The sequence below is a fragment of the Borostomias antarcticus genome (genome assembly GCF_949987555.1).
Source record: "Borostomias antarcticus genome assembly, chromosome: 9".
NCBI classification, from domain to species: Eukaryota; Metazoa; Chordata; class Actinopteri; order Stomiiformes; family Stomiidae; genus Borostomias; species Borostomias antarcticus.
This window is the reverse complement of record NC_140242.1, coordinates 9,436,821-9,450,686: the sequence shown is the minus strand read 5'-3', so window position 1 is coordinate 9,450,686 and position 13,866 is coordinate 9,436,821. Positions and strand designations below refer to the sequence as shown.

The 13,866-nt window shown below is 45.0% G+C and overlaps 1 protein-coding gene and 1 pseudogene across 2 annotated transcripts in view; both read left to right on the top strand.

Annotated features, from left to right (window-relative positions):
- The first annotated feature begins 1,494 nt into the window (after positions 1 to 1,494).
- Positions 1,495 to 7,541, top strand: LOC311312824 (E3 ubiquitin-protein ligase TRIM35-like; annotated as a pseudogene). Its single transcript has 8 exons — positions 1,495 to 1,594; positions 4,621 to 4,790; positions 5,131 to 5,252; positions 5,661 to 5,853; positions 5,939 to 5,961; positions 6,047 to 6,156; positions 6,363 to 6,603; positions 7,323 to 7,541. The product of its transcript is annotated as an E3 ubiquitin-protein ligase TRIM35-like (transcript).
- Positions 7,542 to 8,727: 1,186 nt separating this feature from the next.
- Positions 8,728 to 13,866, top strand: part of sh3kbp1 (SH3-domain kinase binding protein 1) — a gene marked incomplete at its 5' end in the record, with an annotated part of 31,734 nt that continues 26,595 nt past the window's right edge. Inside the window, 2 exons of the mRNA XM_084442830.1 lie at positions 8,728 to 8,731; positions 12,950 to 13,107. Of these exons, the coding sequence (XP_084298956.1) occupies positions 8,728 to 8,731; positions 12,950 to 13,107 (162 nt within the window). The remainder of the gene's footprint in view (positions 8,732 to 12,949; positions 13,108 to 13,866) is intronic.

The following is a 13,866-nucleotide window of genomic DNA, read 5'->3' as shown; positions in this document are numbered from 1 at the left end:
ACGGTATCTAGTTACACGGTACGGTTTATGGTATTTCACGGTATACGGCATTTCACCTCCCCAACACAAACAAAACAAGTATTTTACTTTGAAGAAACTACAGTGCAACACATGATGGAAAATACACACTATTGTAATTACACACTATTGTAATTAAGCTCAGTTTATTAATAGCAAGCTTATATTAATTTACAAAATTAACTGTTGCAAGCAACTTGAAATGTGAAGTTTCAGCAGCGCATAATTGTGTAATACCGTAAACGTAATACCGTAAACACAGGGAATGTCATGGTTCTAATACCGTGGACATTTTATACCGCGGTTCACGGTTTTACAGTATACCGTCTCATCCCTAGTACAGTATATTATCCATTTTACACCTCGCCTAAGTGGCTTAGGGTAAAAACTGCGCCACGGCAAAACCGAGACCCTGTTATTCCAGCACATGCGTTCCCGCACCACGCTTTTGACATATGAATGATTTTACAGTAAACTGAAATAAGACTTTTGTTATTTGTTTTACATCAATGAATCAAACTATTTACCAAATGAAAAGGCGTTGTTAAAAAACTTTTTACTATAAATAGCCTGCCGTGGTAGCTGCACAGTCAAATAATTTTCTAATTCCATTTTTCCCTGTAAATATGTAATGTAAAAACAACAGATGCCGAATATATCCAAGCATTTCCAGTGTCTGTTATGCAGGTTTGACAGATGTAAGTCATGTGGTTTTTGATCTGGACATGGTCTAATGTGTCATTATGGCATTTTTAAGGTGGACTGGAACATTCCAATCGGAAATTGCGAGTCAGTAGCCAACTTCATCGTGCCGCGAATCGGTCTCGAAATTCGGCCTCGTGTTTGACCTTGAAACTAATGTCACGAATATCAAACGTCATGCCATCTTTACCGCGGCCCCCAAAAAACATTATTTTCCTGTTTTGTTTAGGCGTTGTCTGTAGTTTGTGTAGCCTCGCGTCACCAGTCTTTCCTCAGGGAGGAGAGCCTGGTGTCCATTTACTTTACTGCCTTAAGCCCGCCCCTTCTCGAGCCTGTAGAGCCCGCCTCCTACTTCCGCTTTTTTCCTTAACCGGTAACTTTACGCATCTCTTCTCCTTGCATCTTCTTTTACAATTTTCGTCGGTGTTATGCCTAGTGATGCCATTGCGAATGTTATCTACTCGAAACTTCACCATGTGCAGCCTTCCGTAAAAACATTACAACAACTGTTCTTCTTCCGGTCCATTCCGGAAGATTATGCGATGCGTCATCCTAGGCCATGGATGTATTAATAGAAATAAATAATGTGATGTATCATGACAAAACTTGATGGTAAATATTGTGTATATATCTCACAATATTTCCCATTGAGTTTTGGCATGATATATCATATTATTTGCAGAGAAAAGCAAGTAAACAAAAATCAGGTGTAAATGAAAAAGGGTGTATGCACAATGATAAATGAGGCCCCTGGGTGGAATTTGTTGACAACAGATGACTTCACCTGTGCTGCTGATGGGAGCTCAGGCCAGAGAGGTGATCAGCATTAAAGATCAGCTCATGGCTGATGCTTTGTGGATAACACCCCAAAAAAGTAAGAGCTTGAGGGATAAAACTGAGGAGAGGTCACATGTTCTGAACATGACCCACAGTTGGTACATCAAAGGCCTGATGGTCTTTAAATGGTCTTCTGGGTCTGGCAGGAGCCAGGTCTCCTGGTCTTGTTATTTGAATGTGCTGCTCTGATCCCATTATGTTTTTTGAAATATAACCACCTCTTATTAATCCATTAGGCTAGAATACACCAGAATTGCTACAGCCCATCACAGAATAATAGACATTACGGCTGAAAATATGTGTCAGTAGATAGTGAAACAAGAGATAGCAAAGGCACACTGTAGATCCAACATTTATTTATACTGCCTGAACCTTTGTGCATCAGCAGTTCAAAAATACAATAAATTACAAAACACAGGCGAGAAGTGTAATGAAGGCAGAGGATCTGAGCAAATTCGCACTTTGCCCCGTCAGTTGGGGTTTCCTCATTGGATGACATCCATGGGACCGTTTCAGGGCTAACGTTAGCAGCTAGAGGCGCGACACAAGGCAAGGGGCAAGTTGGTGCTTGTTGATGATGTAATGATTCGGGTTGCCAAATTTGTAACGTACCCCCTTAGAATCGTCGGTGCTCTGAACACATTTTGACCGGTGACGCCCATAAAGTTGCATAAATTGCAAATCAGGCAACACAAGAAGTTTCACAATATTTTGTGGACATCACTGGACAAAACATAAAAACTGAACTCGTTCAGTTACAAGGAACTTACCCTAAAAGAGAGGCTCGTTACGTTACCATTCTCCTGTGAAACGCACGAACGTCGCTATTTTGAACGCGTTCGTGCACAACCAGTGATGCCAACTTAGCGAGATTTAGCGACTTTCCAGACCCCCCTGGCGACTTATTTCATGAAAAGCGACTAGCGACAAATCTAGCTACTTTTTCTGGTCATTTGGGGGAATTATTGTGTTGACAAGGAAGCGAGCTCAGCTCACGAGTCACGACTAGAGAACTTTTTTTGCAGCCTTCACATCCTGTCTCCCTCCCTCGCCCACACACACACACCACACGCGCTGGGATCCCTCCCGCAACAACCAATCGTATTGTCTGAAACGGCTAGTTTATTTACCTAGATACTGCGACGTTAGGTTCAGTTTTAATTAAGCCCTGTAGGCTATATTATTTTTCAGTTATTCTTTAGGTTTACAGACCTACGTTGTTTAAAAGAAAAAAGCTAATGTTATACAGCCACAAAAAAACAAGTTTGTAAATAAGTCAATAGTTTGATTGTTTGTTCCATGCCAATCATCATCACATGGCTGGTGTAGGCTATTAGGGTTGCACTGTAAAAATGAAATAAAACTAATGTTATACAGCAACAACAACAAAAACAAGTTTGTAAATATGTAAATAGTTCGTTTGTCGACATCTAGCTACTTCTAGCGACTTCTGGGACAGCCAATAGCTACTTCACTTAAGAGTTGGCAACACTGTGCGGGGGGAAGAGTTTACTTTGTTGAGATTGAGAACACGTTAAGAGCTTGATCACCACGGGTAGGAAAGCTAATATGCTGGTGATATTTAGTCAAAACTCATGGGCCTTTGAAGTCGCCAACAACGCCAAGCTGCCTACATAAGATCAACCATTCCAGATAATGAGTTAGCTAATGATAAATCTAACTAGTAGTTGAACGATCAATGAGTAGCGCTCAGAATATGGAATTCCCCGTGGACTCCCATGATAACATTTCGCAATAAAAGTACCACTTCAAGAACCGAAATAGTGTAAATAACAGGCAGAATAAACAATATGAACTACAAACTCATGATTACCAGACTCAGATTGTATTCATTCTTTTTTGCATCAAATCTGGCATGGCGTGACAGAGGTGATGACTAGCTAATTGGCTAGCCGGTTCTCACTCTGACGTGTAGCTAGCTGCCAGTGCCTCAGAGACACTAGCCGGATGCAATAAACGCTACTTTTTAATGCAGCTCTTATCTTCAAAACGATAGCGAGAGGCTCACCTTATATCACATTTCCCTGTTATCCAAACGTTATTCCCTTTCGTCAGTCACGCTTGCATGCAAGTTAAATGCTGCAACGCCGATAGTCCAATTCTCCGGGTAGTTACGGGAAGCACCACGCCCCCAACCAGAGCTGGGCTATGTTCAATGTGAAAAACGATGTGCATCGTTTTGCTACGGTTTGCGCTTTAACCGGTTAAAGCGGTGTGCGCTTGTTCTATTAATACATCCATGGCTTTAAAACAACCAGCAGAGTGATTCTACGCACCACCTCATACGTTTCAATAAACGATTTGCTACTTGCTTTGTTGTGCAAGGATAATCTACCTATAGGACAGTGCAAAGGATAAGCTAAGAAAAAAAACAATACAATACACAACGCACTAATTAATGCAATCATCAATCTAATTCATCCATAACTGTTCCCATACCTCCCTAGCAGACCAAATGTCTCCTGTACACAGAACATAAGTTTATATTTCATAAGGGACTGAAGATACATATGGACTGGTCATTACTAGCTAACGGCGCAGCCTACAACTAAACAAGACCTGCTGGAGACAAACAGATGTATCAGAATCAACCGTTGTTGGTGTTTCAGCACAGCTTACAGAGTTTCGCTCTTGTCTGCAGATCCTGCAGTAAACATGAATGTGTTTGACCTCTCTCAAAGTTCTGTCCCCGCTCTGACTTACAGTACCTGCCAGTAGTACAGGGATCAAAGGTCAAGGTGCCAACTCTCTTCTACACTGACAGGACTTGACGCTCCAGACAAAACGAGAGAAGAGAGAGAGACGGTTTTTACTCAACTACAAAAGTAAATTCTATCCTAAACAGGGACTTCAACCTTCTGCTGACAGTTTGAATCAGTGTACGGGTGAGGTTTTTCAGTTATGTTGAGAAAGCGAACGCAAACTTCAGACTTCTGTCCAGAGGAAGGTGTGTGAGAGGGTGGTAACATGACGTCTGGATGCAGAGCCGTGACATCTTTAAAGATCATGTCATCCTGTGGTGTAGCCACGGCTTCTGAGAAGCCGGTCTGCAGGAATGCTGGAAACAGAAGGAATCATGGGAATGTCCAGTTTGTAGGAGAAGAGCTTCCATGGCCCCTCCCCCTAACTTCTCTCTGAGGACCCTGTGTGAGGCCTTCTTACAGGAGAGAAGTCAGAGAGCTTCAGCAGATCTGAGGTGCTCTGCAGTCACAGTGAGTTATCAGCTGCTGCTGGCTGTCCCAAAGACTCGGCTGAAGACTAGAGGTGACCAAGCCTTTGGGGCGGCGGCCCCTAGGCTCTGGAACAGTCTGCCCTGGCACATTAGGTCTGCCCACACCGTAGAGATTTTTAAGTCTTCTTTAAAGACTCACCTGTTCTCCCAGGCCTTCAACTTAGGTTGAGCTGGACACTCGATGGCCCCTGTATTGTACTGTATTTTATATTTCTTATTGTGTATTGTGTATGATGTATTGTAGTGTTCTTGCTCTGGAGCTGTACAGCACTTTGGTCAACCTTGGTTGTTTTAAATGTGCTTTATAAATAAAATTTGAGTTGAGATACTCAAGCTCTTCTGTCTGGAAGATGAACAGCCAGTGTGTTTGGTGTTTCAGTCTTCTAAAAAACACACCAACCACACATTCAGACCTGTAGATGAAGCTGCACAAGAGCGCAAGGTACAATAGAATACTGATAATTGAAATGACATGTCAAGAAATCAAATGTATAGTTTGGTTTAAACGACCAAGAATCAAGTTAATATCAATAAAGGTTGGTGTTTTGTAGATACAGTATTTACAGTGTGTCATCGTTCCATATTCTCACCTTTAATGGCTACTGTAGCAATATCACCTGTCTCTTAACCTTCCACTCTGTTGTACTGGACTTCGACAGACATGGGTCTCAGAGCTAGCTGGTCAAATGAGCAGACAAACAACTTTTCAAAACGTGTTTTGTTCATTCAAGGAGAAAGTCCAGACAGCAGAACACATCAAAGTAAAGAATTAGAGTAATAAGATGATACCGCACTGCTTTTAAAATATTTTAACTGCTAACCTCATGACCTCCTTATCTCCAGCCTTAAGGAGGACTTTAAGAAGTTTCACCAGTTTCTACAAGAGGAAGAGGAGGCCAGGATAGCTGCACTGAAGGAGGAAGATGAGCAGGAGAGTCAGATGATGAAGGAGAAGATTGAGGGGCTGAGCAGAGAGATATCAACACTTTCAGACACAGTCAGATGAGGAGGATCTGAGATCTGAAGACATCTCATTCCTGCAGGTCAGGACGTCTCTCTCTGAGTTCATACGGATGGCTGGGGGGGAATGTTTATTAGTGTTAAACTTGATCTTTTGATTCTCTACAGAACTACAAGGCCACAGTGAAAAGGTAAGTGACCTGCCTCCTGTCTCTCTCTTCTCTGTGGTTCTGAACCCAAACCCACAGCAGCACTGACTCCTGAATGTTCTCCCAGAGCCCGGTACACACTGGTCTCGGGAGCGCCGATAGACGTGGCCAAACACCTGGGCAACCAGACATTCAGAGTCTTCAGGTGGGAGAAGTTGCAGGAGATTGTCACATACAGTGAGTATTTGATTATGACCTTACTGAATATAACACTGTGTCTTCTAATGGACCATCTGGTAATGTAATATTTGAGTCTGGAGAGAGACTATTGTGCAATATGTGAATAGTACTAATGACAATAAAAGTAACATGACTGTGATACAAATATAGGATTATGAATATCAATCATCATTGTCTCATCAAACACTGATCTCTTTCTTCAGCTCCTGTGACTCTGGACCCCAACAATGTCCAGGCAGACCTCATCCTGTCTGAGGATCTGACCAGTGTGAGACTGAGTGACGAGACACAGCAGCTTCCTGACAACCCCGAGAGGATTGATCGTCTAAGGGTGGTCCTGGGCTCTGAGGGGTTAAACTCAGGGACACACAGCTGGGACGTTGAGGTTGGAGACTGTACATACTGTACTGGTCCCTGGGCGTGTTAGAGTCTGTACATAGTGAGGTATGGCTAGCAGGTGAAGTCTGGGGAATATGGTTCATCAATGGCAAATGCAGAGGAGGATTCCCATCATCTCACAGTGGGAGAGAAACCCCAGAGGGACAGTGGGAAGCTGTCATTCTCTGACAGAAACACTCACCTACACACCTACAAACACAGCTTCACAGAAATAGTCTTTCCATACATTATCTGTCCTGTCTCCCCCCTGAGGATCTTACCAGTCTCTGTAACAGTAGACGGTTAAGACTGATACCACCTCTGTATAGATTTTTAAGGTACATATTCATGTCATTTTCACAATTCAAAATTATATCATTGCATTTTCAGCCTAACAAATTCTGATTCTGACTTGTGGAAATACAGTAACTAGGGATGTTCTTTAGGGGCTCAATAAAGGGATCAGTCTAGTCATATGTTTCTCGTACACACACACACACACACACACACACACACACACACACACACACACACACACACACACACACACACACACACAGCTAGACATTTAAAGGTTCAGACTGTCAATTTACTGTCCGTCGTCTATCAGTCTATCAGTATCATCCTCATCTACTTATCCCATCTGATCATGGATGACAGTGTCCATGACTATGTCCATGATATAAGCAGTGTAACTAAATACATACGCACACACACACACACACTCGCCCGACCCAACTGTATCCGCTTCTCTGCCTCCCGGTTTCCGTCTGTTTGACGAGCAGAAGTATGTGTTGATCCTGGTGTTCCTGGAGGAGATCCCAGCCCAGCAGCTGTCTCCCTACCACCGCATGAGGAAGCTGCTGAAGAAACGCACCTACCTGAGCTGGCCCAGAGCCCACCAGAACACTGGCCTCTTCTGGCACAAACTCCGCCTTGCTCTGCAGACCAGGGAGGGTCCTGTTGAGGAGAACCCCCTCCTCACCAGGCTGGAGAGCCCCTGACACACACACACATACACTCACACACACATGCGCACATGCACACACACGCACACACATGCACAGACTCGCACATGCACACACACACGCACACACTCATGCACAAACACACACACACACACACAGGGCTGAAAATTAACACCTGCCACCGGCCAAATGCAGGTAAAATTTCCAATTGGCGACTAGATTTCGGAAGGCTATCTGAAAAAAAAATATATACTTGGCTGGTAGATTTTTTCATCTACAGTCCCCTTGGCAGGTGACTCACCGTGAGCCAAAAAGTTAATTTTCACCCCTGCACACACACATACGCGCGCCCACACACACACACACACACACACACCGTCTAAATTCCCTCTAAATTACCCAAATAAAGTGTACAATTCTTCCACCTTCTCTTTTCCATCTCCGACTCCCTCCATCCCACTGCCGGCTTTCTGCTTCTCCAGCACATTCTGTGCTGTGGGCGGCCCAGGCCTAGGCCAGCGCACACAACTAAACCACAGCTTAGCATCAGTGAACAGGGGTTTAAATCCTGTCTGCTTTCCAGCAAACATACTCCACCAAACTCTGCTCTCTCTCTCTCTCTCTCTCTCTCTCTCTTACACACAGACACAAAGAGCTTTTGTGAATTTGAATTTGAGAGAGAGATCCTACTATCCTGTCCCACATCAGCAGGGGGCAGCAGATGTTAGAATAAGAGTCTACATTGTCGCCCCATTTCTCTGTCCCTCACCATGAACATGTGGGCGTGTATCAAAAGTATAACTGCTCTGAGTGAATTAAGTCATCATGCTTGTTGATCAAGCCAAACAGCAAAACATATCTACAATTGACGTACACAATTTCTCGCGAGATTTATGGTGTAGAAGAGATGCGCAGGTCATACAACAGTGGGAGGGAGTCAGCGAGGGAGAGAGAGCGGAGAGCTTTCAGTAGGCTACATCAGCGCTTTTCCGTTTTCTGGCAATTCGCTCTGCCTGTTCTCTAGTGTCACCGGGGGGGGGGGGAACTGAAGGAATATGGTTACATCGCGCGCCCCTCCCGCTGAAGCGCTGCTGTAGCGGATTTCTCTTGCAGGCGGCTGGGGTTCGGTCCGGTTTTAAAACCCCCAAAATAACCACCGGAGTCCTGCCTCTCCCGTTATACCACGTCATCGGGACAACGAACGACGCGCCGAGGGGCATAAATGGGTAAGGGACTTTTACTGTGTGTGTGGAGGGAGCGGGGGCAAGGCGGGCGCTGCTCGCTTTGCGCATCTGGAGAAATGCGTCCAGATGCCCTGGCTCAGCTTCCTGGCTTTGCCCCGGCTGGCCCGTTCGCTGCGTGTTCGAGAGGGCTCGTTAACATTCAGGCCTACAGCATTTCACACGTCCATCTCTTACGATAGACCGAGCGCTGCGTGGGTGTGTTGCGATGGGTTACTGCAGATCTTCACGCCCCTAGACCAACGGAAAGCAGCCGGTCACATTGATGAGTTACAGATGTTGACACGTTTACGTTGCCTCGTTCTCTCCCGTTTTCCCCCACGTCGCTTTCAGAGAATGTAGCCTAAAGAATCGCCCTTCCGTGAAGCGTTGCAGATATCATCTTTGCCATCTCTCTCTGGCGGAGCATAGACATGGCATGTGTGCGTGAGAGTGAATCAGAGTCGGCAGAGAAGGAGAGAGAGCTGAGAGTGGAGGGAGAGAAAAGTGAGAGAGAGGGAGAGATAGAGAGAGTATCTGTTACTTGTGAATCTAGCCAGATGCTTGTGTGGTGTAATGAATGTAATAGTCCGTATGAGGACAGGAGGTCAATCGGACATGTGTGTGGTTGGTTGACCTCCAGTCGAGTAGTTTCCATGGTGACCCTGGTCTAGGGATGCACGCAGTTTGTCTAGTCTAGAAGATAATCACAACGTAACCGAAACCAAACACGGTTAATGTAGATTAAGGAAATGTCAACATGACTTACTGTGTTTAAAGCTATGCGTGTGTGTGTGCGTGTGTGTAAGAGAGATGTGTGTGATGTGTGTTTATGTGTTTATCCAAACAGACTGCAGCTGTTTAGACAGAGGTCAGGAGGGCACAGATACCCATCCCCTAACTAAAATGTGTGTGTGTGTGTGTGTGTGTGTGTGTGTGTGTGTGTGTGTGTGTGCTCTGACCACTTTAGTGGATGTGTGCTATGTCCTCAGTCGTTGAAAGATGTCAGATCATCTGGTTCCTCTCAAGGTCTCCTGGCTCCACTGGCCTTCTCGCCCCCTACTGATAACCTTTCTTCTCCCTCTCTCTCCCCATGCTCACCCTATTTCTCTTTATCTATCTCTGCCTTACCCTCTCTCTCTGTCTCTGTACTCTCTCGTCCTATCTCTCTCTCTCTCTCTCTCTCTCTCTCTGTGATAAACTAATTTTCATATATGAAAAACAACTCCAGTAGTATAGTTAGAGAACATAGTTGTCAACCTTAGCTCTGTGCTCTGCAACAACAGCTGTTCCCTCTCAACAGAACATCCTCCCTAAAGGCCCTGGCTGGATGTCTGGCCTTTGCAGTGTCAGTGGTCGGGAATAAACTTTAACATAACCAATAGAGGTTCACTTCCCTCCGGCTGTACATGCAGCTTCCTCCTGTCCAGTCCTGTTCTCTCATCTCCTGTCCTCTCTTCTCTTCTCCTCACCTCTCCTGTCTCCTCCTCTCCTCACCTCTTTCTTCTCCTGTCCTCCTGTCCTCTCATCTCCTGTCCTCTACTCACCTCTCTTCTCATCTCCTGTCCTCCCTCTCCTGTCCTCTACTCTCCTGTCCTCTACTCTCCTGTCCTCTACTCTCCTGTCCTGTCCTCACCTCTACTGTCCTGTCCTGTCCTCTACTCTACTCTCCTGTCCTCTACTCTCCTGTCCTCTCCTGTCCTCACCTCTACTCTCCTGTCCTCTCCTGTCCTCTACTCTCCTGTCCTCTCATCTCCTGTCTTGTCCTGTCCTACACTCAGATTTCGGCCTCTTCACCATTTCCTCAAATAACTCACTCTGGGCCTTCCGCCAGTGTTGCGTCAGCCCCAGAGCCGTTGGTGGAGGCCGTGGCCTCGGGTTGTGCCCTGCAGCTCCCTGCCTCTGCTCAACACCAACGACGCGTTTCGTCCTCCGCGTTTCCCCTGCCGTGTCAGTTAGACCCTCAACCCCATGCACCAGGTTTCGCTATGTCACTCAGATGTGTGTGTGTGTCTCAGATGTGTGTTTTGGGGGTCGGTGGTTTGGGGGTCTGACTCATTCCCCCAATGCAGCAGTTCCCATGGTTGCATTCCTCCCTATAGCCACCTACACAGTTGAGACAAGGATAACTCGGTGTGTGTGTGTGTGTGTGTGTGTGTGTGTGTGTGTGTGTGTGTGTGTGCGCGTGTGTGCGTGCGTCAGGGTTAAGAAAGGTATGGTGTTGGGCGCATTCAGTACATTTTTGCCCGTATTAGTGGCTGCATGGGTTGTCACATGGTGTGTGTTTATGCGTGTGTGAGACAGAGTGAGACAGAGAAAGTGTGTGAGAGAGAGAGTCTGTATGTGTGTGTCTGTGTGTGTGTTTGTGAGATAGAGAGAGAGTGTGTGTGTGAGAGAGAGAGTGTGTGTGTTTGTGTGAGAGAGAGAGAGAGAGTGTGTGTGTGAGAGAGAGAGAGAGAGATAGAGTGTGTGTGTGAGAGAGAGAGAGAGAGAGAGAGAGTGTGTGTGTGTAGGAGAGAGAGAGAGTGTGTGTGTGGGAGAGAGAGAGAGTGTGTGTGTGTGTGTGTGTGTGTGTGTGTGTGTGTGTGTGTGTGTGTGTGTGAGAGAGAGAGAGTGTGTGTGTGTGTGTGTGTGTGTGTGTGTGAGAGAGAGAGTGTGAAGGCCACAGATCTTTCTCTCGATCTCTGTGTCTCTTTTACAGACAAGCACACCCAACACATGCTCATGTGATAAATGACATGCAGACACACACATGCGCACCCACACATGCACACACGCACGCACACACACAGGCTTTATTGCCACAGGAAACACATTTGCATTGCCAAAGTAAGTGTGAAATAAAAACTGCTATTGAGCAGCACTGAGCTCGGGCTGGGCATTTTGAAGAGGAAGAAGACAAATGGAGAATTAAAAATATCTTTAAAATGTGTCTCGAATCCACAGCACAATCCCTGAGTAGGCATTAGAATGTTTATCCTACATCACTCAGGGCTTGAATTCACAACCTTAGACAACAACGGCAATTCATGATCTTGTTGAGCTACCTGCCAAGTAAGAAGCAATGGATGGAAATCACCAGGTTTGCATATTGTGGCAATCCAGGGGACATGAAAGACCATAAACATACCAGAGACCAGGGAGACAGATGTCAGTTTGGCCTTTGCTTGGCCTTTTAATAAAACGTAACTTCACTTTTTCTTTTTAAGTTCTCAAGCAAACTTAAATTACACATGAAGCCTCCAGCTTCCTCTTTCTCTTCTGGCCTGAGTTGAGCCTTATACTATCTATCTATCTATATATCTATCTATCTATCTATCTATCTATCTATCTATCTATCTATCTATCTATCTAATAAATGTACATTACAAGTACATTGCACTCATTTAGCAAATGCTTTTATCCAAAGTGACTTAAAATAATTGCATTTAATATAGGTAGCTTGTCTGACATTTAGTGTAGGTGTGCTCAATCAGATAAAATGGCAGGGTCAATGTGGCAGATTGTAGTCCTAGGATCGGCCATTTGGGGTGGGGTTGCCAACAGTGATGTCTCTTGATTGGTGGAGCTTGCTGTTGCCATGGAATGAGACATTACTGTTGCATTATAGGATTGTGGGTAGTGTCGGTGTCAGTTTTTGAGAAAAAAAAATCGGTAAAAAACTTCACCCTACATCTACCAAAAACCTAAATTTGGTCTTTTTTCATGAGCATTGCAAGATTTATTGAGAGAGAATTTGTAGTAAATGCATACAGGCATATTAACACATATTTACATTATATTTTAAGTAAAACATTATGATGCACTGTCTGTGGACACACTTTTTGATATTTCTAAAATCCGGGAGGATGTTTTGTGGAGGTGTGATAGCACATATGGCTGGTTTCTTATGAATTTTTAAAGTTTTAAACTTTAGACCGTTGTTGAAGCGTCACCATCCGGATTTTTGCCATAGGACTGGACCTATGTGCACATTTTGGTGATTTTTTGTGCATGGGAAGTCAGAGTACCAAGGAAGAAGATTCATATATATATACAAATAAGTAAAGATAACTTAAAATAAAAATAGAAAAAGTGGACATCAAGGTTGGAATGTCCACATTCACATGGAGTTCTGTCGACATTACAGTTTGACTCTCCCTCCCTCCCTCTCTCTCCCTCTCCCTCTCCCTCTCTCTCTCTCTCTCCCTCTCTCTCTCTCTCTCTCTCCCTCTCTCTCTCTAGTGGAGGCCGTAGTGGAGTTTGACTATGAGGCTCAGCAAGATGATGAGTTGAGCCTGACTGTTGGTGACATCATAGTGAAGGTGAAGAAGGATGATGGCGGATGGTGGGAGGGAGAGCTGGACGGACGGAGGGGACTGTTCCCCGATAACTTTGTAAGGGTGAGTCAACACACACGCACACACACACACACATACATACACGCGTAAACACACACACGCACATCCATACATATACGCATACACACATAGCCTACATATACACACGCTCACATGCACACACACACACACGTACACACACACACATACATGCAACTGATCACATGCAGCATTCACTCAAGTCTTGAGGTTTACAATCTAGTTATTTACTAGCAAACTAGTTTTGTGTGTGTGTGTGTGCGTGCGTGCATGTGTGTGTGTGTGTGTTTGTGTGTGTGGCGGAGGAAGTGTCCACTTCCTTTACCAGAAGAGGAAGTAAGAATGACTCAAGCAAACAGGACAATAGTACACACACCCTTAACACAACGCTAGAAAAAGGGGTGCCTTTTTTTCTCTCAAGGTGTTTGTGTGTGTGTATGTGTTGTTGTGAATGTGTCTTGTTTAGAAGAGGCCAGGGCACAACCATGTCTCTACTGCAGTGTGTGTGCGTGTGTGTGTGTGTGTGTGGTGTGTGGTGTGTGTGCGTGTGTGCATTTGTGTGTGTGTGTGTATAAGACTGTTAGTGACAGTCTGCGGAGCAGGAAGAGGGTTATAGGCAGCTTTGATATTTATATATCTGTGCTGTGGTTGTGTTGCGGTTTTGAAACAAGGTCTGTACATATTTTTTTGCAGTCTCAACTTCAGCTTCTTGCAGAAATACATTTGCATGCAAGAGCACATGCGCAGAGTAGCACTGTAGCCTGCAGTACGCAGGTGTTTCCT